Below are 27,182 nucleotides of genomic sequence, written 5' to 3'. Positions count from 1 at the left end.
TTATGGACGTGCTACTAACACACAGCAAAACTGATTAGACAGGCACAGGCCCAGCAGGTCCCGATTAAAGGACATTCCTCCCTGCCCCAGGGGCCTGTTAATCCTCCAGCTGCTCCCCGCTTCTGAGCACCCCAGCCCCACAACCACATCCTTGGCTCCTCTTTTCCTAGGTCTCCACCTCCCAAAAAGTGGAACACGGAAAGACACGCCCCGCAGCCTGCCCACTCCTCCCCTCCACGGAGGAGGAACTGGAGAAATTCTGTGCTAGTCACTGTCTCTGTCTGCGTCCACGGCCCTGGCTCTGATGGGTGGACCACAGTGACGTTGTGCGTCTCCTTGGCTAAATGTCAGTTTAGAATCGGTGTTCTGTCATCTCCAATACCCTTTCCCTAATGCCCAGTTGCCCTGGTAAAAGCCATAAGTCCCTTTGGGGAAGAATGAGAGAGGTTAACAGTATACATTTTTGGTAGTGCGGTAGAGTCCTTCTTCAAGGGTACCCAGCCTCCCTTCCACTCAAAGAGTTCTGGGTCTGGAAACTGGCTCAAGCCTAAGAATTGATTGAAGGACCATGATGCATTCGAGCTAGACTTTTGTTCACTTGGCCTACTCTTCTGCTTATACAGGTCAAGTTAGAATGTAGTAGGCATCCCATCGATTTCACTTCTAAGAACATGGTGGTGAACTGGCCCAGGCCCTAGGTCACATGACCCACCCCGAGGAGTCCATTCTGACGCTCTTGATGGCTGCTTGGCCTCTGCTTTCGCCGATGGGCCACACCTGCCTTGCCTTTGGTGATTGTTTCCACTTGGCCCCTGCCATGCTGGGACCCAGATACTTCCACTTCATTTAGGATCCCTGGTCAGTGGCAGTAGGTCCCCCTGTGATTTCCAACCTACAAGGAGCTCTTCCAGGGCGCTGGGCTCCCTCAGCAGAGTCTTGGTGAAAGGCGTGTGAGTGGTGGGTGAGTTGATCTCAAATGGCAACTCCTCTCCAGTCTCCCTAAGCCCTGATGCCTCCCCCTGCAGCAGACCCAGGCGGTTCTGGTGTTTCAGCTCCATTCAACATGGGCCACCTTTGGGTCCATGTTTCAGCCAACCGATCCGTGGAGCCTGAAGCAGCTCCATCTTGGGGTGAATCCTCCACCTTGGTTTCTGATCAACCCCGGTTCCAGCTGATCTATTGTTCCTGTGTAAGAGCAGGTACTTGCCATAAATCCTGCCCTCAGGGCAAATCAACCTTGATAAACTCCACGGTAAATCCTGCCCTTAGGCATATTCCTACACCTTCCCTCTGGAGCGCCATACCCTTGCCCTCTGTACAGAAGCCCTGGGTCTGGGGGGTGATGGTGGGGACCTATCTGTCTTGTGGTTGCCCAAGACCACACTTCTGCAAGTTCCCCCCAAAAAAATCACCCTGTAACAACATACATGAATTTGTCTTATCTTGTTCTTTGGTTTCTGGGCTCTTTCTGCATTTGGGGTTCGCTTTGCATACAAGGCCCTTTCACAGACACAGCCGGACAGACTGCAGGGCCCTTCCAGCTCCCAGTCCCTTTGTCATCCTCTCAGCAAGCCCAAGGATGGGCGTCTCCACAGTGAGTCTGTCGGCCCTGTTGTCCCTCAGAGGTTGCACCTGCTCCTGTTCTCCCCTCCTGAGGAAGGGGGTGACTGGTGACTTGCCAAGGCAGGAAGGTTCCCCACAGGCCATGCTGCTCAGAACCCTAGGATGGGAACTCCTGCGTGGGCCCTTGGAGGGTAGAGATGGTGCTGGCTCACTTCTGTCTCCAGGTCCCGACGTTGCCCTCCCAGGCACTCCCTCCCAGGCACTTCCCAGGCTTCTTGGGCACCCTTGCTTCCCTCTTTCCAAAGGACCCTGTGCTCTCGGCCCCTGCGCAGGCTGTGCTGGGGTTCTAGAGCTTGCACACTCCCTAGCCAGAGTGACGGCCTGCCCACCCCACAAGTACTGCTGTCTGCGCCGCGCTCCCTCCTGCTCGGGCTCCAACTGCCAACTTGCAGAGCCCTTGCGAGTGAAAGTGGAACAGAGGGTGGCACCGGGACCAGAAAGCACCCCCTGAGCCTGGACTTCTACCTTCAGAAACTCCGACAGTGGGGACTCGAGGTGCAGCGGGGCTGCTCACTGCGTCCCAGCTCCTCCTCAGTGCCCAAGGGGGCTGCCACCGTAGCCGTGAGCTCAGGGGAGGCCTCCCAACCCTGGCCTGCGGATGCATCGACTCCCTTCACCGCGCCTGACCTGAGTACTCCTGCCCCTTCACGGGCCAACAGGAGCGAGGGCCGCCCTGCCTCAAAGGGCCTGCGGTCTCCCTGCGGAGCGCAATGATATGAAGAGCAGGCGGGAAGCAACCCACACGTCCATCGACAGATGAACAAAATGTGGTCCACGTGCATGCAGAATATTAGCCTTCAAAAGGAGGGGATCCTGCCACCCGCCACACACACGAAGCACATCCGTGCGGACACGATGCTTGAGGGAAATAGACCGCTCACAAACAGACAAATACTGTCTGATTCCGCTGACGAGAGGCCCCTGGAGTCATCGAAGGCATAGAGACAGGAAGTAGAAGGGTGGCCTCCAGGGGCTGGGGAGGAGCATGAGGAGGCAGGGTTGATGGGCCAGAGTTTGAGTGTTGCAGGATGAAAAGGGTTCTGGGGACGGATGGATGGCTGTCCAGCCATGGGAGGGTACTTAACGCTACTGAGCTCTATACTTAAAAATGGGTACGTTGGTAAATTTTATGTTATGCATATTTACCACAGTGGGGGGAAAAAAAAAAAAAAGCCGGGCTGGGTGTGGTGGCCATTTACCATTCCACAGAAGAGCTAATATCAAGAAATCAAACAAAACCTAGGCAAAAATACAATTATTTATAATTTGTATTCAATTGTATACACAGTTCATACCAGCCAGGAGCAGACAGACAAGGCTTGAAGCGTGGGGAAGACCTCAGTGCCCCGGGCCCCCGAGGCTGCACAGGGGCTGGTCTGCACCCTGCTGTGCCCTTTCTGCCACTGGTGGAGAAAGAGGCCGGGAGGAGCTATGTCACTGTACCTCGAAATGCGGGCTGCTGAGCAGGTTGGGCCCTCCCCCACTTTGATTTTCTTTGATTTTTTCTATCCTAGGGATGAAGGTGATCTATTTTTAGTGTAGAGGCTGGTATAAGGAGTTGCTATAGCGACAGCTGGTGGTTACAAACCAGGTCCTGCTACAGTTCCCATGAATAAATCCCAAGGCTGAGCCCGAGGAAGGAGGCAGCCTCAGAGACAGAACTCCCTCTCCATGGGGGTCCCACCTGCTATCTTCATGGTGTGTCCTTCATAGGCAGCATCTAAGTCCTGCTAGTGGGGAAGCAGCTCAGGATATGGGGCGCTTGGCACTGCCCATCAGAGGAACCGAGGGCTTCAGCAGAAATGCATGCTGAGCCTCAACTACCAGGTGAGGCAAAGCACCTGTATGTGTGCAGAGCCAGATGGTGGCAGAAGAGGGCTGGCGTGCAGGACACCAGGTTAGGAAGCCTGGGGAAGTGAAGACACAGCACCTGCTTACAGAATCACCAGGGAGGCAGGACACACACACAGACACAGAGCTGATGCCACATTATTTACTATGGCTGCGTGCATGCATACCCTACTACCAGCAATCTTAGTACAAGTCCAACAGAAAGGCACGCCAACGCACAAGAGTGTGCTTGACAGCACTCTGTCACAGCCCCGACTGGAAACCACGGAGTCCATTAACCACCGGCTGGATGCAGGAGTCGTGGTCTGTGCAGACAGTGGAGGGTCCTGCAGCAATGAAATGGAGTTGATGAACTTCCACACCGCGCACAGGCACGGCTGCATCTCACAAAGTGCAAGTGAAAGAAGCCAGACAAATAAAAAAGATCATGTAAATTCAAAACCACACAATGCCAATCTTGAGGGGAAGTAGCTGGGAGAGAGTGTGCGGAGCTTCTGGGGTGCTGGCTACATGAGTGTGTTCAGTTTGTGCAAATTCATCATCTATGATCTGTGGTCTTCTCCATATGCTTATACTTCAGCAAACTTTGCCTCAAACATTTTTAGAAGTTAGGATGGCATTGTTAGTCAAGTATCAAAAAGGTGATACTGGCCGGGTGTGGTGGCTCATGCCTACAATCCCAGCACTTTGGGAGGCTGAGGTGGGCGGATCACCTGAGATCAGGAGTTCAAAACCAGTCTGACCAACATGGTGAAATCCCATTGCTACTAAAAATACAAAATTAGCTGGGCATGGTGGCACACACCTATAATCCCAGATACTCAGGAAGCTGAGGTAGGAGAATCGCTTGAACCCAGGAGGCAGAGGTTACAGTGAGCCAAGATTGTGTCATTGCACGCCAGCCTGGGCAGCAAGAGTGAAACTCTGTCTCAAAAAACAAAAAAAACAAAAAAAACAAAACAAAAAAACACTTAAAGGTATTTGGTGTTGGTGGGCTTTAAGGCAGACCTGCCTGTGGGAGACTGGGACCTCCAGGAGGAGGCAGGACCCTATGCCCCTCCAGGCTGTAATGAGTACAGAGGCAGAAGCACCCAGCCATTGGGAGGGGGGGGACCCCAGGCGAGCCACCAGCAGCCACAGGAGGCCCGTGGTAGAGGAAGGCAGGCTGGGGTAGCAGGAGACCAGAGCTGGGGTGCCCCTGGACGGGGACTCTGGAAGGCTCGGAAGCTGAGGCTGATCACCCTCCAGGCTGGCACACCTCGGGGATGCCTGGCCCACGGGTGCCCACCTGGAGACACAGGGGTTTGCTTTTTTCTGTGCTGCCAGCTGGACATCCCTCCTCAGGGTCACTGGCCACAGCTGCTCAGAGGCCACCCCAGACTGCAGCCACTCCCTTTCCATCAGCCTTAGCTATCCTGTGACCAAAACCAGGGCTGGCCAGGCCCAGGAGCGAGAAGCAGGGAGGGCGGAGGGGCCTTCGGGCCCTGTATCCCCTGGGAGGCGCAGGGCAGCCCGGGGCAGCCGCTGGAGTGTGGGTGAGGAATGTGGCAGAGGGCGTATGTCCTGCTGCTGCTGCAGGAGAGGGGCCTGCCTCACGGGAAGCCCCATAGGAAAGAGTGACCGTCACCCATGGGCACCGCGGCCGGGACGTGGGCTGAGGGGCTCCTCCTCTTCTGCCCATCTGCTGCTGCCAGGTGTCACGGACACATCTTGGCCTCTCTGGGCCTCAGTTTCCCCATGTGTAAGAGGGGAGCACCACCTCCACCACCTACTTTACCTGCCTTAACAGAGTTATCAAAGGTAAAAACATAGTAGAAGCTGCGCCATGTGGTATCATCATCAGCGGCTGACGATGGCGTTGACCCAGGCCAGCACTCACGGCCCTGGCCACATTCTGGTCTCAGCCTCCCTTCCCCAAATGGCCTTCCTTCCTCTGCATCCCTAAATGATGGACTCCATGTAGCCCCCAGTCCTGGCCTGGCTGCTGCATAGCCTCTTCCCCCTCACGTCTGTCTCTCAAGGCACGAAACGCAGCTCCCCACATGTGGCCTGGGCTGGAGTCATGCCAGCCCACAGGGATGGGGCGGCCATCACCAAATGGCAGGAGGTACAGGGAGGGCTGCTCCAGGCTCCCTCTCTCAGGGACAGTGAAGGAAAAGTGACACAGAATCTCTGGAAGACAACTGCTCACAGGAGAGACCACCCTTGGTCCACACATGGCAAAGCCTGTAGCTCTCCCACACCACAATCTCCTGACACTCCACCCCTTCTCAGACCCCTTCCCCAGCCTGGCAATCAAGGGTTTCTAGAGCCTGGCCTTGTCTTCTCTTTCTGGACTTTTCTTTGACTGCTCTCCTCCCAGGTCTCTACCCATTCAGCCTTACCCACAGGGCCCAGCAGAGACGACATCCCCATCTCACGGAGCCCCAGAGCACGTCACATCAACAGCTATTGCTGGGGCCTTCTCTTTAGCCAGGTGTTCCTTAACCCCCAGCTAAACTACAAGCTGCTATGAGCCATGTCCTGTAGGTCTTCACTTCATTTGCAGAGCCAGCCTGACACACAAGCATAATAAATACATTTACCAGACTGAGTATTCTGTAGGCGTTTGGCTTATCCGATGGTATGCATGCAGTCAGATACGTGTCACAAAGGCACCAGGTTGATAAGGAGCCTGTCCTTCATGGCCTACTTCCCAGCTAGACACAGGTACCCAAAAAGCCAGTCTGAAGTTCACCGCGCACCTGCAGCTGAAACGGCACACTCACGTCTCCATGGGTGAACGCTTCTCAAACTAAGTGATTTAAAAGTCCCCAGAGAGAGATATGGCAATTTCAAGAAAATGATCTGTTTGTACACTGATATGGTCTGGCTCTGTGTCCGCACCCAAATCTCATCTTGAATTGTAATCCCCACAATCCCCACGTGTCAAGGGCGGGACCTGGTGGGAGGTGATTGGATCATGGGGGAGGTTTCTCCCATGCTGTTCTCGTGATAATGAGTGAGTTCTCACAAAATCTGACAGTTTTATAAGTATTTGACGGTTCCTCCTACACATAGGGTCTTCTCTCTTGCCAGCCACCATGTAAGACGTGCCTCTTCCCCTTGCTCCATGATTCTAAGTTTCCTGAGGTCTCCCCAGTCATGCAGAACTGTGAGTCAATTAAACCTCTTTCCTTTATAAACTACCCAGTCTCGGGTATTTCTTTATAGCAACGTAAGAACTGACTAATAGATACACTAAGGCATCAACCGGTCTAATTTTATTTTGGTCTAAATTTGGAATATCAGAGTTTTCTGAAAGTGAGTCTGCTTGCAGTACAGTGAACACACAGCTCTAGGTCACATGGAAGGGGACAAAGCTCCCTGGTGGTGACCTCAGAGACCAGCCTCATCCCAGTCCTGGCATCCCTCACCCCGCACCTCATCATCCTCAGTCTAAAGGAGCCAAGACTACACATGGGGAGAAGCTCAACACCCCAACCCCACTTCACCCCACCTCACTCAGTGGTTCAGTCACCAAGTAATTATTAAGTGCCTAGTACAGATCAAGTTCTGTGCTAGGCTGTATCAGTTAGGATAAAGTTTGTCTGCATTTAACAGGAGAATCCAAAAGTAAAACAGCTTAAGGAAGAAAGATACTTCTTTTTCTTTCACATAAAAGACACCTGATAGGTAGGCAGTCCAGGACCACGATGGAAACTTCACAGTGGTAACCCAGGCACCTATCTTTTTCTCCACTAACCTCGGCATGTGCCTTCTCTTCTTGGCAGTCACTCTAAGGTCCAAGGTGGCTGCTGGAGCTCCAACCATCACATCTACATCCAAGACAAGGGGAAAAAAAGTGACAAGGAGGGACTCACCTCTCTCCTCTTTTAAGAGCTTTCCCATAAGTCTCAAAAGCTCACTGAATACTCAAGTCCCATGGCCACTGGGCCACATGCACTGCCACACAACACACAATGAAACCTGGGGTCTTGCTATTAAAGAAGACAGGGAACACGAATGTGGATAACAAATAGCAATATGGCACAGGCAGAGGGAAGAATGAGACAGTCTCCACACCTGAGGAGTTTAACGAGGCGCCCCCATTAGACAGACCTGATGCAAGTTATCATTTAACCGCAAACATGGCTGGCACAGTGGCAGGCACTGGAGTGCCCAGGAGAGTCTGGAAACACCGGGACAGGTGGTGGACTTGGAGGAGGAGGGCAGCAGGAAGGGCCTTCAGGCCAGGGGAAAGCACACTCGGCCCCATCCTCCTTTATGACCTTCTTAGGCCGGTGGCAGAGCTGGAAGGGACCCCTCTCAGCCATGTGACCTGAGCAGTGGCTCTCCTGAGAGGGGGCTGCTGGAATCTCGGCCCCAGCACTTAGCACAAAGCAATGTGGAGGTGGAGCAGGGACCATGCTGGGCCCAGGAACCCTGGAAGGGCAGCTGTGGGCCCGATGTCACCGAGAAAACCCACTTTGCCCTTCATCTGCTGCCCTTAACCAGCCCCTGCCCTTCAGGCTGAGCCCACACTTACAAGCCCAGACTCATTTCCATAGGAGAGTCGGGAGCGGGGACATCCTGGGTGAGGGGTGTGACTGGATAGGCACCTGCCGAGGACACACCCGTGCTGTCTGGGCAACTCCTTTAAGTGGTCCCCACCTACCAGGCCGCCCCTGCTGCAGGAATGTCCCCAGGGCTGTGTTCCCACTACTCCGTCCCCTCCCTCCTGCCATGGCTGCTTCGCTGCTCAGGGCCTGCTCTTGCCCAGACCTCGACTGGCCTTGGGGCTTGCGTGTCCCCCTGCTGCCTGCACGGTGCAGCCTCTATTCCTGTTCAGGGACAGAGGGGAAGCAAGACTTGTTCTATCAGGCACCTACCCTGGATATGGATCTAGGTGCTGGGAATATGGTGTGGAACCAGGATGAGAACCAGGGAGGAGAGCACAGAACTGAAACTCCAGGCAGGGCTGAGGGCTCGAAACCAAGCTGGAGTCGGGTGGTTAATGAGAGTCCGCTGGAAGGATCCTTGCCATCACAACGTCTCTTCTGCACCTTGCCAGGTTCACAGGGTGGCACCCCATCCTCAGTGGGCCCTGTGTTCAGCCTGGCCTCGCCTTCCTGTCACTCTCATCCAGAGAGAAGGCCACCATTAGGCGCGTCCCAGACTCTAGGCAGCACTGGGTTATGTTTGTACCCACGGTAGCAGGGTAGTTTTCAGAATGCCTCCACCCCCGTCCCGACCCCTGACCCATCCTCCAGCCACTGTCAGAGCGGACTCCGGGTTCCATGAAGCAGCATTAGTGGCAAATGGGAGACAGAGGCACCCACAAGCCTGCTGCTGCCACTCGCACTGGCATTTTCTGCAGCCTGGAGCTGGGTGGGCGAGGACCTGAGGCAGCCCTGCCAGGAGCAGACGGCCCTTTAGGTCGTCCCCGGAGGAGAAGGCTGAGCTGCTGGGGCTGTGAGGCCCAGAGGAGAGTCCAGAGCATCTGGGCTTAGGGACGCCAGCCCCGCTCCCTAGGCCCTCCCTGCCGTGAGGCAGGACCTCCCTGGAGACTCGGCTTGGCTCAGAGGAATGTGGACTCCCTAGCCAGCCGGAGCCCCAAACACTCAGAAACGAAAGGTGAAGAAAACAAGTGACCGTAGGGAGCGCCATCTTGCATAAACTCTGTTTCCTTATTTTCTGCATTCTTGGTGCTCTGGCACCTTGGAGCCCTGCTGACTGGAGAGCAATGGGTGCTCCCAGCGTCGGTCAGTTCTTAGAGATGGCAAGGGGCTCACTGAGAGCCCATCTTTGATGTGCAAACCAACCAACCCAGAGCCCATGCTGCCACTCGCCTATCTAGCTCTTACAGCCAGGAGGCAACGCTCCCTGTGTAATCATCCCAGGGCCCGGGACCAGATAACTCGAGACGGTCCCCACGCCCAGAGCCCACCAAAATGATCCACACTCGCCAGTTCTAAGCCTGCATACTCTGCCTTGTGGTCCCTTCAGACGCCGCAGCAAAGACTCTGGCCGCACTCTTCGCCTCACTCCTCTGCCTCCCGACGGACCCTGCTGATTCCCCAGTCCCCTCCCCTGCCATGGTGTGGCCCTTGGGAACTGTGAGTAACAAGCTATCTTTTTCATGGCAGCTGTCTCCTGATCTGCTGGCCTTGCCATACCTGAATAATAAAACCTCTGTTTGAGAACACATCTCCCCATTGTCCATACCAGGCAGCTACCTTTTCCTTTGCTCTGAACTAGCAGACATTAACATGTTCTAATACACACAACATACTCACTCACTCACTCACTCAATAAACTACTTGTCAGGCATGGCGCGGTGGCTCACGCTTGTAATCCCAGCACTTTGGGAGGCCAAGGTGGGCAGATCACTTGAGGTCAGGCATTTGAAACCAGCCTGGCCAACATGGTGAAACCCCGTCTCTACTAAAAATACAAAAATTAGCTGGGCATGGTGGCACACGCTTGTAATCCCAGCTACTCGGGAGGTTGAAGCAGGAGAATCACTGGAACCTGGGAGGCGGAGGTTGCAGTGAACCGAGATCGCGCCATTGCACTCCAGCCCAGGTGACAGAGTGAGACTCCGTCTCAATTTAAAAAAAAAAAAAAGAAATTGCTTGTCAACATAAGTGCTTCAAGGAAAACATGCATTTTAATCTCCCAGAGGATTTCTGGAAACCCTGGATGGAGCCTGCCCTGCTGACACGGCTTCCCAGAGCCTCCCTTTCCCGGGTGCTGGCTACGGAGACACAGTCAACACTACGCCACTAGGAGCCCAAAGCTTAGAATTCAGCCGTCAGGGGTATTGTTCTCTGGCTGTTTCAGGCTTGTCTCCTGCACAAAGCAGGAAACGTCTGGAAGGGAGGAACCAGACATTATTTGCATGATGGACACAAAAGTTACGGAAAGGCTGAAAATACATGAAGCTGAGCCCCAGTTGTGTAATCACTCATTTGCTGTTCATTGATGAACTCACTAGCATTAGCTGATTTGTTATCTCTTCCAGCCAAAAGTGGGGCCCAGTCAAGCATCTTAGGGACGTGAGTCATCAAAACTTCCTCCTGGGTCTGCTTTGAGCCCCACCTTCTTCCTCCTGCAGCAGTGCTCTTAGCCTTGGGGCCCTGGGGCGGATGCCCGGACACTCCCCCAGCAGCCCGCTTTCCAGAGGCCACTGTGCTGCTCAGCTCCGGGGGCCGTCCTCCCTGGATCCCTCCAGGCCCAGCAGAGTGTTTGACCAGGGGCCTGACCAGGAAGGGAGACGCCACCTCCTGGGGGCTTGCACCCCAACCAGCACCACCGTCAGGAGACACCCGGAGGCCAGCAGTCCCCAGGGTCTGGGCCGAGAACACGCAGAAGCACCAGAGACTGCCTTGCCCTCAGGGAACATTCACGTTGATTTATGCTGAGAGCACTTGGACTTTGCCTATTTTTTTCTTCTCAATCACTAAAAGACAAATTATTACCGCAGGGCAGAATTCATCTTGCTCTCTGAATGTACTAAGTGCTCATTTTCATCTGGAAGTTGGAAGCCTGAGTGACCATCCTCGGGTGCCGAGGCTCCCTGGACCCATGCACATGCCCTGAGCGAGGTCCTGTCTCATAGGATGGGGGTGACAGAACAACAGGGGCTGGCCAGCACCCAACCAGGCTGCGGCCCCAACCCAGGTCACCAAGCCGTGGGGGTTTCTCTGTCACCGTCCAGAGTCACGATTTTAAAAATATACACCCCCTTTTGAATCTCCTTTCTCCCTGTTTCATTATTTACCCCTTCAGGCTCTAAAATCTCCCCCTTTCGTCTTCGGATACTTTCAGACGCTGCAGTCCTGGAATCGTTTGTCCAGTGTCCGGCTTCTCTGCTCAGAACCTGGGCTCTCCACTGGGCGGCTGCTCCCAGAGCCACGCCACTGTCACGACAGCTCACCTTGCACAGCCCTGAGGAGTGCGCCTGTGACAGCACGTACCTCGCTGACGCCCCACCAGCGCCCAGCCCTGTGCACAGGCGATGCCCACCTGTTTATGGGGCTTTAGTCTTCCTGACACAGAGCAGCAGCTCTGGGTGACTGGGATGGGGGCAGAAAAGGGAAAGGGGCACTTGACTGTGACATCCAAGGACACGCACCAGAGCTGCTTTGCTCCCCTGCCACCCTGTGAGGTGACAGCTGCCTGACCTGCTGAGTGACTCCGGGGGTCCTCGGGGAGCAGCACCTCCGGGAGAGCTGGGCCACTTGTCCAGGGTTCCTCCAAGCAGCGCTTGGTGACGGTGACGTAGGGAGAACAGGCAGATGGGTGATGAGGTTTTTCAGGCATGGATGAGAGTGGGGCGGACAGGGGGTGGCAGGCGGGCCTCACGGAATCCACAGCTGGGAGTGGAACGTCCTCAGATTGTGTGAACACTGCCTCATCATCCCAAATGCCTCTCTACTCACTGGCTACAGTGTCCGAAATCCCCCAGAGACCCATCCTCACAAACAAGGATGCTACACCCCAGGAGTCTTGTTTGGACACATCCAGCAGAACAACGGGCACCAGGGCTGGACGGTTTTGGGTAGGAACTGGCAAAAGGAGAGGTGGGTGTGGGCTAGGGCAGGGCCTTGGAGCCAAAGGGGTTGGGGGAGGGACAGGCTCAGCCCCAGCTCTGTCCTCGCTCCACTGTGCCTTGGGCAGGCCCAGTCCTCAGCCTATCCATGCTCAAGACCCCAGAGGGCCTTCATCTCAAGCAGGTGTGATCCAGAGCCCTCCCATGATCCACAAGAGGGGCATACACTGGCTGCTGTGCCCGGCCTCAGCCTCATCTCCTACCTGCCAGAGACAGGCTCCTGTGGCTCTGCCTCCTGCCATCCAGCCCCGCAGGCCTCTCAGAGTCCCTAGAACACACCGCAGGCTCCCTCCTGGGGCCTGGCCTCTCCAGCTCTCAGAAGGGTCTGAGCAGAGGCATCCACACAGCCCTCTCCCCGTCACCCAGTAAACTGATCCCTCACCCTGCCTCCACGGCATCACCACCGCCTGACCTGACAGTGAAAACACATTTGCCCATCAAAACAAAGCAGACTCAAAAGGACAAACACTCTGTGACTCTATTTCTACGAGGTCCCTGGAGTTATCATATTCGCACAAAGTAGAATGGTGCTTGCCAGGGGCTGGGGCCAGGGGAGTCGGGAGTTAGGGCTGAGAGGAGACAGTTTCAGCTGTGGGTGAGGGAAGAAATGGCAGGTGGTAATGCCTACACAATAATGGGAATGCACGTGAAATGGCGAAGATGGTAGTTGGCGTTATGTACATCTGACCACAGTTAAAATCCTCTCATTCATCTGCCCACCCTCACCAGCCGTGTGCCCCCGAGGGTGCCCGCATCTCTCACTCACTGCTGCCCCTAGTGTGGAAACAGCAGCTGGCACAAAGGCCCTGAGGACGCATCGCTAACCCTGGAAGATGGATGCTTTTATACTATTCTCCCTACTTCTGTATTCTTTTGAAAATTTCTGGCCAGGTGTGGTGGCTCACACCTGTCATCCTAGCACTTTGGGAGGCCAATGTGGAGGATCGCTTGAGCCCTGCAGTTCGAGACCACCCTGCGCAACACAGGGAAACTCTCTTTTTAAAAATAAATTTAAAAAGTAAAACAAAAAGAAAATTTCTATTGGAAAAAGACAAACATATATTGGGATATTTCAGGGCAAAACCAATCAAGATACCAGCAGCCAGGTCAGCAGATGGGCACCAGAGGCAGTGTGAGGACTACGAGGGGTGAGGAGGAGCGGGGGGCTGGATGGGGGCATGATAAACCACAGGCTTCTCAGCCCTGTCCTCTGCTGAGGTGAAGAGCACGAGGTGGTCCCCGCAGGGCCATACTCAGCCAAGGGTGGGAGAGCCATGGAACATGGTATTGGGTGACCTGAATGTTCCGGGTCAGGAAGGATGCTGGCGTTCTGGCCAGGAAGCCATTGCATAGGCATGTGGCGTGGGCTCAGGGAAGGGGAGGTGGGTATAAGGTCCAAGCGTCCTCAGAGGACGTGGTCTCCAGTCTTACCGGGACCCTGGGCACCCAAGGATGAAACACCAGCTTCCTGACGCACTCCTTGCACTCCTGGCTCCAGTGCTGGCCCGCAGAAAGGAGCCATTAAGACGCTCAATGGTTTTTATTTAATTACTGTCCTATAATTGCAGAGGGTGAAAGTGCTACTACAGTTATTGCTCTTTGATCTGATTAGCATAATCCTTTCCTAATCTTCCTTCTACATTTTTATTATTGTTGCCACACACCCTTTGTCGACATAATCTGGATTTCTCTTTGCCAAAGAGGCCGAAAGAAAGGCTTAGCCAAGCTCGTCACTTGTCTATCGCCTGGAGCCTGAAAGCTGGAGTGAGGAGCTTCCCTTCTGTGCCAGACACGGCTCCCTGCCTGGCTCTGCAGCCAGAGAGGGGTAGGGGCTGAGTGCTCCTGAGTCAGAGCTTCCAGGGCGCTGTCACAAGGCTGGCGGGTGAACATTTCCAGCGAGCGCCACGGGCTTTCCAGTGGAAATGCCATCTACAGCAATTACGAATGGACCTGGTGACTCTGGGGCTGCGGGCCTTGATTTGATGGTTGTGGGGAGAGCTGTGTGTGTGTGTGTGCGCACAGGTACATGACATGTGTGTGTGGATGTATATCTCTTGACCTGGGGAACCGCGGGGAAGCCCCCAGATGAAACAGGGTGCACCTTGTCCCCGGGGGAGCAGCTCCATGCTGAGTTAAGGCAGAGGAGCCTGCGGTTCCTGGATAAGACCCAGCCACAGAGGAAACCCAGTGGATGGGGGGGACCTGTGCTGACTGCCTAGGTGGTGTCCTGTGGAGAGGAGGGAGGAGAAGTCAAAGACAGGGATTTCATGCCCCTCGCAGAAGCTTTCTCAGGGAGAAGAGGTCTCATCTTTTTGTTTGTTTTTTGAGACAGTGTCTCGCTCTGTCTTCCAGGCTGGAGTGCAGTGGTGCAATCTTGGCTCACTTCAACCTCTGCCTTGTGGGCTCAAGTGATCCTCCCACCTCAGCCTCCCCAGTAGCTGGGACTGCAGGTGCGCACCACCACACCCAACTAACTATTTTTTTGTAGAGAAGGGGTTTTGCCATGTTGCCCAAGTTGGTCTCAAACTCCTGGGCTCAAGCACTCCTCTACCTGCGTCAGCCTACTAAAGTGTTGGGATCACAGGCAAGAGCCACAGCACCTGGCTTTTTTTTTTTTTTTTTTTTTTTTTTTTTTTTTTTTGAGACAGGGTCTAGTTCTGTCACCCAAGCTGGAGTGCAGTGGCATGATCACTGCTCACTGCAACCTTGACCTCCACAGGCTTAAGCAATCCTCCCAACTCAGCCTTCCAATTAGCTGGGGCTACTGACATGCACCACCACGCCTGGCTAGTTGTATTTTTTGTAGAGACGGGGTTTTGCCACATTGTCCAGGCTGGTCCCAAACTCCTGGGCTCAAGCGATCCATGCACCTCTGCCTCCCAAAGTGCTGGGATGACAGGCACGAGCCACCGAACCCAGCCCTGAGATTCTTTTAGCTCCAGGAATAACTGTGTGAAGGAGAGGGCGTTGCTGAGAGGGAATTTAAAACACAAAACCCTGAAGCAATCCTTCCTGGAGAACAGGGAGTGACCCTGGGCTGGACCATTTTCCAGCCATGGCAGAGCCAGGGGTTTTTATGGAGAAGCTGTGATACTACGAGGCCTCGGGTTAGAGCTACAGACCGAGCTCCTGAGACATCGCCCCTGTCCACGAGCAGCCAGGAGATCACAGAAAAGGCAGCCAGGGTGGTTTTTTTTTTTTCTTTTTTTTTTTTTTTTTTTTTTGAGACGGAGTCTCACTGTTATCCCCTGGGCTGGAGTGCAAATGGCACAATCTCAGCTCACTGCAACCTCCGCCTCCCGGATTTCAGCAATTCTCCTGTCTCAGTCTCCCGAGTAGCTGGGATTACTGGCACCTGCCAACACGCCCAGCCAATTTTTGTATTTTCAGTAGAGACAAGGTTTCATCATGTTGACCAGGTTGATCTCAAACTCCTGACCTCAGGTGATCCACCTGCCTCGGCCTCCCAAAGTGCTGGGATTACAGTTGTGAGCCACCGCGCCCGGCCCTCAGGGTGGTTTTCTAGACAGTGATCGTTCAGCTGGGTCTTGAGAAATGCGTAAGGTTTAGACAGGCACAGGCTTGGGAGGGAGGGTTTGGTCAACACTCTTGGACTGTTTTTCCTCACTCAGTGTATCCACACCCAACACTGTCTGCGGGGCACAGGGCTCCCGCCTCCCACCCAGCCTAGCTCTTGGCTCTTCTCACTGGGACACTAACCCAAGTCAGACATACTATTAACCCAGGTCCCTGGGCTCCTGCTGCCTAAGAGGAGCCTCAGCCTGAGCAGGGGCTGTGGCCTCTAGCTGCTTCCCAAATCCCAGAGGAAGGCTCTGGAGGGACCTCCGATTTTCTCAACCCTGTGGTCAGAGCTGGCATCTGCATCCAGGCTCTTACAAAACTTGGTTGAGTGCAAATCTTGTTTTTGATCTCAGAAGCGTAGGAGACAGGATGACAGCCAACCGTTAAACACAAGTGGGGTAGCCACTGTCTGGTACATGATAGGCTCTTAATAACGGGCCTGTCCTTCCCCATTAGCAAAACCCGATTTTTAGTTAATAACAGGTTCTGGTTTAATTCTACAGTATATAAGTGTTTATTACTTTATTACTTAAATAAGAGTCATCTTTTTAGACCATGTCAACGAGCCTCCCGTCTAGGATTCCATCCCTCCTCTCCCTGCTCAGGGCTGGGCATCCTATTTCTGTGCACAGTCACTTTTTTTTTTTTTTGAGGGTCTTGCTCTGACTCCCAGGCTGGAGTGCAGTGATATGGTTAGAAATCACTGTAGCCTCCACATCCCAGGCTCAAGCGATCTTCCCACTTCAGCTTTCTGAGTAGCTGGGGCCATGGGTGTGCACCACCATGCCTGGCTAATTTTTTATTTTTTTTGTAGAGAGGGGTCTCATGACGTTGCCCAGGCTGGTTTCGAACTCCTAGGCTCAAGCAATCCTCCCACCTCAACCTCCCAAAGTGCTGGGAATGCAGGCTTGAGCCCCCGTGCCTGGCCTAGCCTCACCTACATGTGATCCCCCCGCCTTAGCCTCCCGAGTAGCTGGGACTCTACTCGATTAGACGCTGCTCTCTAGTTCTCTTTATGGGACTTTCTTCTTCACAAGACTGAACACCCTCTGGGTTCAAGAACTGCTGTCTCTTTGACCTGCTCTCCCCCAAGGACTCAGCACACTCTGAGCCTGCAGAGCCTTCCAGGAGTGCTGGCTGAAGAGGATGTAGCAAGAAATACAGGCGGATTTTAGATTTATCTTTTTCTTTTTCTGCTCTTCCAGTTTTCATTTACAGTTCAGAAGTTATGCCAAAGTCACCTCCCTGTTACACAGAGTGACAATATTTTTCCACTTAACACATCACATTCCAGTCAGGGGACACGGCTTCATGTACCCCCGAGCCTCATCTTTACTCATCCCCTGGGTTGTGTCTCCCCAGCCCTGGTGAAACTGAGCCGATAAATGACAGCGCTGGTTCTGCTGTTCCATCTTGCAGCAGGCTCTTCAGAAATAACCTATGCCATGCAAGCAGTAACACCAGAAATGGGCTGACTCTGATTTCTTTGTTTTTGTTTAGACAGGGTCTAGTTTTGTCACCCAGGTTGGAGTATAGTGGCCCAATCACAACTCACTGCAGCCGCGACCTCCTGAGCTCAAGGCAGCCTCCCATCTCAGCCTCCTGAGTAGCTGGGACTACAGGCATATGCCACCATGCTCGGCTAATTTTTTAATTTTTTTGTAGAGACAAGGTCTCACTATGTTGCCCAGGCTTGTCTCAAACTCCTGGGTTCAAGTGATTCTTCCTCCTTGGCCTCCCGAAGTCCTGGGATTATAGGCCCAGACTAAATCTGATTTTTTTTTTTTTTTTGAGGCCGAGCCTTGCTCTGTTGCCCAGGCTGAAGTGCAGTGGTGTGACCTGGGCTCACTGCAACCTCTACCTCCTGGGTTCAAGCAATTCTCCTGTCTCAGTCTCCCAAGTAGCTGGGACTATAGGTGCACGCCACCATGCCCAGTTAATTTTTTGTAGTTTTGGTAGAGACAGGTTTCACCATCTTGGCCAGGCTGATCTCAAACTCCTGACCTCAGGTGATCCGCCTGCCTTGGTCTCCCAAAGTGCTGGGATTACAGGCATGAGTCAACGCGCCCGGCCTCTCTGATTCTTAATAAATGAAATCTGCCATCTAATTTTGAGTGGGCAGGTCTTAACCAGGTGTGGAGCTAAGAAAGCTTTGGAATTGACCTGTGCGGCTGCAGGCAGACAAGGGCAAAACCCACTCCAAGTCGGCAGGTCCTTGGAAATACTGAACCACAGATGCTTCACCACTTGTTCCATTTGCCCGGACCCCAACCCCCTGCACATGAAGGAGCTGCAGAAGTTGCCAGAGACCAGGGAGACCACAATGCAAGCTTCTCCCCATGGGACGCAAATTAGGCAGGTGTTTCCCCTCCCACATTAGCCCACGATCTGTCAGATTACCCCGCTACAGAACCTGGGAAGACCTCTTTCTTCCTGACCTCCAACAGATTCCTCTAAACATGCACGTTTCATTTTTAACAGCTGAAAACAACAGTGCCAATCCACTCTTACTTTCCCCAAGCCACAGTTTTTGCATAAATGAATGAAAATCCAATCTATCACTAGCCTCCCGGAGCCAGGTGGGGCAAGAAAGGAAACAGCTTCAGAAAGAGTATTGTCAGGCGGCTCCCCACAGCAGCACCGCCAAGAGCAAGGAAACACTTCCCACGTATTCCTCTAACCACTGCCTGACGTTATACCCCCGTTGGAAGGGAGTGGCTGGAAACAGCTACTGTTTAGGAGGGTGTGCACACACGCCGTGGGGTTCCCTCCCAAGGACAGACCACCAGGGGCTCGGGAATGGGCAGAGTCCTACCGAAAAGGCCATGGGGCTCCGACTGGCGCCTCTCCGTGCTTCGATTTTGGTCCTTGTGTTTCTTGTTGCTCCTGAGACTCCCAAAGCGCCTCATGGGTAGCTGTGGCCACAGGAGTGGCGACAGGTGAACATATCAGGACCCACAGAACCGGTGTCAGCCCCAGGTGGTAGGGAGCCAGAGGAGCATCAGCCCGACAGGCACGGGGCACCCCAAAAGCTCACAGTGGCAGCCTGTGCTCAGGTGACAACCCGGGTCCAAGCGTCCTCACCAGGGGGTCTTCAGGGCGACCTCACCGCAGCCCCAGAGTCTGTGAGGCGCCAGGGAGTGGAGCCGTCCTGACGGGGCTGCACCTCCGGCCACAGCAGCTGGAGCGTCAGCTCGGCTGTCCTTAAGTAGCAAGAAGCTGCCGGAAGCGCAAACAGAACTTCGCAGGGGATTTGTTGATGTAGTTAAGGTCAGCTGCTCACTGATACTCTCCAGGGCTTTTTTTTTTTTTTTTCTCCTTAAAATTAAAGGAGGGAAGACCAGATAGGCAAAGGAGGCACAAGCCTGCAAGTCATGTGCAGCCGTGCATGATGTCTCTTTAAACAGACTGTAAAAGGAAACCACCCTGGGCAGACAATTCTTGGCACCAATTGGCCGGAGCACATTCCCATTGTGACATGACATCACACAACTATTTTGATTCATGGGTTCCAGGGCCCCACGGGGTCAGAAGGCTCCGGCTGCTGCTGGGTGGAGAAGCCACACAAGTCCCTGGGCTGGAAATTGCTGAATCTACTTTGACTCGGTTCCACTCAATGAAAGTAGCAGCGCCGTCTTCAAGGAGGGGATACGGCTGCCCGACCGGAATTTAACGGAAGGTCTTCAGCAAATGCGTAATTTGAGCTCTGGACTTGCTGAGAATTGCAGCATGACAGAGCTGGAAGAGATTTTAGAGCGATCTAGTCCAACTCCCTTCTATGACAGATGGGGAAACAGGCTCAGGACAGGGAGCTGACTTCCCCAAGATCCTGTGGCCAGTGGTAGAACCAGGACTGGCGTTTTTAATCTCCTTGACTCCTAAGCCAAACCGCTGACCAAATAAAACCTAAAACATTTATAATTTGTATATATTTTGCAACTAAATAAAACAAATTTTGGAAGCACAAGATAGAAAAAAAAAATCCTCGACTTTTTGGCTGATAGCCTCACTAAAGTTATCTGCTTTGCTACTAACCAGCTTTGTGACCATCAAAAAGTTACTTCCCATTTCTGAACCTCAGTTTCCCCCTTAGTGAACTAAGACTAGACCAGGTCGTTTTAGGATTTAGTCTAGGACCACGCACAGTGGCTCACGCCTGTAATCTCAGCACTTTGGGAGGCTGAGGTGGGAGGATGGCTTGAGCCTAGGAGTTCAAAACCAGCCGGGGCAACATAATGAAACCCACATCTCTATTAAAAAAAAAAAAAGAGAGAGAGAGAGATTTAGCCAAGTTCCAACAGTCTGAACCTCTCACAGTAATTGATTCTTCTCAAATGACTATGCACATGAGGAGGAGACTATGTCAGACCAGTTAAATAACCCCCGAGCTAAAGATTAGTAGCCTGGGTTCTCCTGGCCGCCCATTAGGGTGGGATAACCTCCCAAAACTGCAACGCCATCAGTTGCTTCAGTGGAATTGTTATTATCTACGGTTCGTCCGAAAACGAGGGGATGGGGTGTGCGGTGGAAGCACCCCAGCCACTTGCCACTGGAGCCCAGGCCTCCCCAGGAACCACGGGTCCAGCCTCCCAACTTGGGTCTGGCTGCTTTTCATGCCTTTTCTCTCGCCTCTTTCACTTGCAGGGCTCAGTGCCACTGGAGTTGTTGGCCCAGTCACTGCAGATGCCTGATGAGATAACGATGGCTCCAGGCTAGGACAGCAGGAGGGAGACCAAGGGAAGTCTTCGATTCTACCCTGTGAGATGAACCCCTGGAATCTCAGCTCCCACCCCAGATCTGCCACTCCCATGGGGCTTCCATCCACAGAAGCCAGAGACGCCTCAGATATGCCATTCCCACAGGGTTAGCATCCACAGAAGCCAGGGACATCCCAGATCTGCCACTCCCACGGGGCCTCCACCCACAGGGGCCAAAGATGCTCCAGATCTGCCATTCCCACAGGGCCAGCATCCACAGAAGTCAGACATGTCCCAGATCTGCCACTCCCATGGGGCCACAATCCACAGAAACCAGACACATCCCAGATCTGCCACTCCCATGGGGCCACCATCCACAGAAGCCAGAGGCGCCCCAGATCTGCCACTTCCACAGGCCCAGCATTCACAGAAACCAGATGTGTCCCAGATCTGCCACTCCCATGGGGCCACCATCCACAGAAGCCAGAGATGCCCAGATCTGCCACTGCCATGGGGCCTCCATGCACAGAAGCCAGAGATGCCCAGATCTGCCACTGCCATGGGGCCTCCATCCACAGAAGCCAGAGATGCCCAGATCTGCCACTGCCATGGGGCCTCCATCCACAGGGGACACACTCCAGCTCCCAAGAAGCCTGGTGGGCCCTGGCGTGGCTTCTGTGTGGCTGGAGCTGCTTCTAGCACTTCAGATGCCATTGATTGACTGGTAGAGCAACTGCTCACGTGATTGGACCTGACCCATTCTGTCAAGATGTGTGAGTCTGTCCTTCCCCGCCTAGGGCACCTGGCCCATCTCTGTCTAGAGTGACCTCATAGTCATACCATTGCTTAGCAGATCAAGAAACTATGGTCTCAACTTTTCTCGTGCAATTTCTACCAAATGGACTGAGTGACAACTGTCTACTTGGTGCTGTGCTGAATGTTGTAAGGTCAGGAAGTCCTACAAGGCATGACCCAGCCTTTATTCATTCATTCATTTATATTGAGACAGAATTTTGCTCTTGTTGCCCAGGCTGGAGCGCAATGGCACAATCTGCAGCCTCTGCCTTCTGGGTTCAAGTGATCCTCCCACCTCAGCCTCACAAGTGGCTGGGACTACAGGTGCACACCACCACGCCCAGGTAATTTTTGTATTTTTTGTGGAGATGGGGTTTTGCCATGTTGCCCAGCCTGGTCTCAAACTCCTGGCCTCAAGTGATCCACCTGCCTCGGCCTCCCGAAGTGCTGGGATTACAGGTGTGAGCCACCACACCTGGCTGGAATTTTCTAACCTACCTGCTTTCGTTTACACCATTTGCCCTGCCTCCTAAGCCCGTGGTTTTTAGCTCTGCCTGCTGAAACCCTGTGAAACCCTTACAGCCCAATTCAGAGACCGTGCCTTCCCCCAAGTGAAGCCTCCCTCATCACTCCCCAAAGAAGGGACTTTTCCCTCCTTTGAAAGATTTTAGCTCTTCTACTCTATATGTGAATGTGGCCCTTGCCACAGAGAAGACTGGGAACCCCAAAAAGGTAGGGGCCCAGGCCTCACCCATCGTGGGGATCTCCCAAGCCTCCAGCAAGGCATCTACTTTGGGAGGCACTGGACAGTCACCCTGAACCCCTGCAGTCCCTCCAGCTGCCCCTGCTCCCTGGTGGAGCCGACTGGAGGGGCTTCACGGCCAGGCTCCTCCCAGGCTGCTGGTTAGCTGCAGCCAACAGTGGGCACAGCAGATGCCAGAAGGAGGGAGGAGCTGAGGCTGTCATAGCCCCCTACATCCCTGCAGAGTCACTCTGGCCTCACTGTGTCATCTCCCAAGGGAAGAATTCAGCTCCTCTCAAAGAAACCCTCCCCCAGCCTTCTGTCTTGGGTCAGGGACCAGCTCCTTCATTGTTCGGGCACAGCACTGGCAGCAGCCCTGCTGATATGAACCTGAGTTACTACACCAGCCCTGGGGGTTCCTGGCAGCCTGCCCACACCTTTGAAAGTAGTGTCTTTATTCAATTCTCCTCCAACGATCCAAAAAGTTCAGTGTGCCTCCTTTCTCCTGCTGGGACTGATAGATAGATATGGGGATCAGGTATTTGTAGCACGGATGCATGAATGAACACACAAAATAGGTCTTGCTCTCAGTGACTTTGCAAATGAGCTGGAGACAAAGATAAACAATGCTAACTGCATGCAAAAGCTGTGAGTATGTGAGCTGTGGCTGCAAGTGTCGCCAGCACAAAGGAAGGAGAGGAGAGGGCCCGTGTGGCCCTGCCTGGAGAAAGGGAACTTGAGATGGGCCTTCGGGGTTGGAGGGTGTGAAGAAGAGGGGAGAACCCAGGCCAGGCCAAATCAATGCCTGGAGTGGGGGACCCCAGCCTTCAGAAACAAGCCACAAAATCTACCGCCAGCTGGGTCCTCGGTATACTGTTGGATGATTTCTGTTGTTAAATACAGTAGCCCAAACGTACTGTGATTAAATTCTGGAAGTAGGTAAGTTTAGGAGTTTCATGTGTAGATGTCTTTTTTTTTCTTTTAAAAAAATCAGCTTCTAACAAAAATTGTTTTCTCAAGCTAAAAATAAAATAACACCCAGTGTGGTGGCTCACACCTGTAATCCCAGCACTTTGGGAGGCTGAGGCGGGAGGACTGCTTGAGCCCAGGAGGTCGAGGCTCTAGTGAGCCATGATCCTGCCACTGCACATCAGCCTGGGTGACAGAGTGAGACCCTGTCTCAAAAAATAAAACAAAATAAAATAAAATAAAATAAAATAAAATAAAATAAAATAAAACAAAGCAAAACATCTTTATGAAAAGACCTGAACAAGTATCCCAATAAGAAAGAGGCAGATTTGATTAAAAGGCAAATGAAAAGGTTTTGTTTAAGCCAGTGTACTATTCTTACACTATATAATACAACGGACAGAAAGAACATTTCAAGGCCGGTTGCGGTGGCTCACACCTATAATCCCAGCACTTTGGGAGGCCGAGGCAGGCAGATCACCTGAGGTTGGGAGTTCAAGACCAGCCTGACCAACATGGTGAAACCCTGCCTCTACTAAAAATACAAAATTAGCTGGGCATGGTGGCGCGTGCCTGTAATCCCAGCTATTAAGGAGGCTGAGGCAGGAGAATCGCTTGAAACAGGAGGCGGAGGTTGTGGTGAGCCGAGATCACGCCATTGCACTCCAGCCTGGGCAACAAGAGCAAAACTCTGTCTCAAAACAAAAACAAAAACAAAAACAAACAAAACAAAAAAAAGAACATTTCAAAGTTTAGTGACTGAAGGTAAATGTATTTAAATTTGTGTGGAAAATAACCAGCAACTTAGGCAGGCCTGATGGTTCTGTGCTTGAGTTTAAATGGTCATTCATTCAACAGGTAGTTATTAAACCTCTAGCAAGTGTACAGGGCAGTTGTTGATTGAAGGGATGGGGTACTACAAATAATTCAGACATTCCTGTCCTCTAAGAACCATATTTTATTACTAACATAATAACTCCCATTTACTGAATGCCTAGCATACGCCAGCTGGGGTGCTGGTCACCTTACAGTTATTATTTTATTTCATTCTTCCCACACATGAGCAGGGCAGGCATAATTAACAACATTTCATTGAAAGACGAATAACTGAGGGTCAGAGAACTAGTTTGACCAGGATGGCACAGCTGGCAAGTTGACAGAAGATGGACTTGCCCCTCATGTGGACCCCTGATTCCCAAATTCACATCCTTCCACTATTCCATACTTTCTCATTGATGTGCACGGGAAAATTCGTCAGCCATTGAACACCCTACCCTGAATCCCACAGGACTCCCAAGGACCACTGCGGACTGAAGGGATTTGGAAAATAATTTCTTTCTACATCCTGAGTTTTGATTTCAGGCTGGGAAATGAAAAGGCAAAAGAAGCAGCATGTTTAAAAATCCTGACTACAGCGCATGCCTGTAATCCCAGCACTTTGGGAGGCTGAGCCGGGTGGATCAAGAGGTCGAGAGATCGAGACAATCCTGGCCAACACGGTGAAACCCTGTCTTTACCAAAAATGCAAAAATTAGCTGGGTGTGGTGGTGGGCACCTGTAGTCCCAGCTACTCGAGAAGCTGAGGCAGGAGAATCACTTGAACCTGGGAGGCGGAGGTTGCAGTGAACGGAGATTGTGCCACTGCACTCCATCCAGCCTGTGCAACAGAGCGAGATTTCATCTCGGAAAAAAAAAAAAAAAAGTCCTTATTTGCATTAAAGCCATCTCGTAACACAGACTGGACGAGTCAGGTGACCTGCCACGTGGGTGCACCATGCTCTGGAAGCACAAAGCCGGCCGCTTCCTCCCCGAGGCCACTTCGAGGTGGCCGAGCACAGAGGTGGGGCACGAAAAGCTCCTCACTGCTGGGGTCTTTCTGTTTGACTCACACAGGCCTGAAATTCCTCACATGAGGGACAAAGCTTTGGATCCCATGATTAGTGATGAACGCTGATGGGCTGGGAGAGGTGGCGCCTTCCCATTGCAGGGCAGGGGCTAAGGACCCGTTCTTTGGCACATGTGGGCGGGGGAAAGTTGACCACTCACAGGTGGACAGGGACACCAAACCCCCTCTTCTGTTTCCGCCAGCCGCTGGTCCCACACGAATACAGGGGAAACTCGCTGCCACACCTGTGACTCCGCTCAGAGTTCGTTCTGACAGAATGCTTTCCACACTCAGAATTCTTTTTTGAAGGGAGGGGCTGAAAAAGGAAGGAACGAATGGCTCCCAAATAGGAACCGTATTTTCTAATGTATTTTAAAAGGGCCAGGGCCTTTTTGGATCACAGTTTAAAACTCACACCCCTGGTTGGTGCTGCAACCCAAAGCCTGGCACGGGACCAGGTAACTGGGGTGCCAGATGCCTTTATCTCTTAGCAATGCCCCGTGCTGTGTGGCCAAGGCTTCCAGGTCACCATTCCAACACTAGGTTTGTAAGATCTGGGAAGGGGTGACATCAGAGCTCAGCTCATTCAACGCATGTTCTTTACATGTGTCTTCTGGTGGCTGTTCTTTAGATTTCTGACTACAAACCTACCTTTGACAACTCGAAAAATAAAACAGTGTGGAAGAACACCACCACGAGGCGTTTCACACTGTTAGTGTGCTTCATTGTTTTCTGGCTTTTGGTTTAATTTTCTCCCCAGTGAGACTGAAAGCTCCCCCATGGCAGGGATCTCACCCACAGAAGAAAGGAAAGGAGCGCTTACTGAGTTCCTCCAGGTGACTCAGGAGCAGCACGGTGGGCCAGGGAACAGCAAGCCAGCTGCTGCTCCACGCTCGGCAGCCCTGGGAGCAGCATGTCGTGTTCCTGGGGGACACTTTGGCGGCTGTTCTGGAGCCAGGGAGTTTGTGCTGACTGTTCCCCTGCCCTCGGCAGGGCTTCAGGCTTGGCCAGCCAGGGCTGGGCTGCAGGAGGCCATGGCACTGGGTCCCATTCACTCTAATACTTGGATTCTACCAGGTGCGCCAGCACCCCCATCTGGATGCTGCAAAACATTCCACAGCCAGACTGTGCACTACACAGCGGAGCTGGGGGCGAGAGAGGTGAGGAAGGAGAAGTCAGGGGAATTGCAGATGGGCTCGCAGATGGAGCGTGGTCACCCCTGCTTCCTGTGCATTAGGATAAATGGCGCGAAGGTGTCCACCCTTCCACGAGAGAGACGTGACGGCGCTCCTGTGGCTCTGATATGTAACCCCCACCCCCAAACTCTGGTGACCCAAAACATGTGAGTAAACCCTTTAATTGCTGGAGGTTCTCCACCGGTGCCCCGGGGGCCACATTCCAATGGCATGGGAGAAGTGCTAGGACATGTGGCACATGTTGTCCCACTAACCTGGTGCTAGTCCAGGCTGCAGGTTGGAGCCCCACCCCAGCCTTGTCACCTGGTGAATGGGACTCTGGGTCTCTGTTGCAGACACCATTGTTGGCGCCCAGCCTCCACTTGTTCCCCACCCCACCCCTGCAGTGGGTGTCTGAGAGCCGAGGGCCTCATCAGGCCAAACTGCCTCCTCCTCCAGGCAGCCCATGAATAACGACAGGGTCAAGCCCCTTGAAGCTCACCCTATCTCTGGACTTCCAATTATATCAAAACCAAATTTTCAAAAAGACCCCAAGCTTTCCTTCTCATCGAAGCCACTTTGCATGTTATGTGAAGCTGCAAATAGTTTCCTTGAAGTTGTCACTGGGGACCCAGATGAGAGAAGAGTCACTGAGACTCGGTGTAACCACCCTCCCTCCACACGCCTCCATTCATTCATGAGACTGGCGCTTCCCAGGGCAGGGCTGCTGAGGCCTGGGAGCACCGCACAGACAGAATCAGCGCGGCCGACCGAGAGATCTGCCAGCAGAGCAGGGCAGCGGGAACCCTAGTCACCTGCACCCTGCAGTTGTACAGAGCTGGAGACTTTGCCCACAGTGGTTTCCTACATTCTTCTCAACCGTGCTGTATGATAGGGAGGCCAGCCACGACTATTCAGCTCAAGAACTAAAATTGTTTTAAAACCCAAGAGTTCAGAGGTGCTCAACGATTTGCCCAGTATCCGCGGGCAGCCTGTGGGATTGTGGGGGTTGATGCTGGCTCTGCTGGTTCCTCATCCGGGGGTCATCAGGAGCCGGGCTGCCCCTGCTCCGACACACTCATGGTCACTCACAGCCTCCTGGTGACCACAGGAACTGGAGCCTGAGTCTCTGAGTGACAAGAGGGTGACTTTTTGGGTAGACCCCCGCAGAAGCAGGTGAGGACGCACCACTCAAACACTTCCGGCTCCTCCTGAACCTTTGTGGATCACGAGGCAGTACCTGAAAAGCACGCAGTCCCCTGCACGG

General features: G+C 53.2%; 1 protein-coding gene across 3 annotated transcripts in view; it reads right to left on the bottom strand.

Moving 5' to 3' along the window:
• PRKAG2 (protein kinase AMP-activated non-catalytic subunit gamma 2) overlaps positions 1–27,182 on the bottom strand; it is a 324,067-nt gene that overhangs the window by 172,010 nt on the left and 124,875 nt on the right. Inside the window, exon 1 of one of the 3 annotated variants that reach the window (XM_050785865.1) lies at positions 18,468–20,301. The exons of the other annotated variants lie outside the window; for them this stretch is intronic. Within the exon in view, the coding sequence (XP_050641822.1) occupies positions 18,468–18,561 (94 nt within the window). The 5' untranslated portion in view covers positions 18,562–20,301. Of the gene's footprint in view, positions 1–18,467; positions 20,302–27,182 lie in introns of those variants that run through there. 3 annotated transcript variants of the gene reach the window in all.

This window comes from Macaca thibetana, chromosome 3 (assembly GCF_024542745.1).
Source record: "Macaca thibetana thibetana isolate TM-01 chromosome 3, ASM2454274v1, whole genome shotgun sequence".
Lineage (NCBI taxonomy): Eukaryota > Metazoa > Chordata > Mammalia > Primates > Cercopithecidae > Macaca > Macaca thibetana.
The sequence above is the reverse complement of the archived record's forward strand: the minus strand, read 5'-3'. Positions and strand labels throughout refer to the sequence as shown.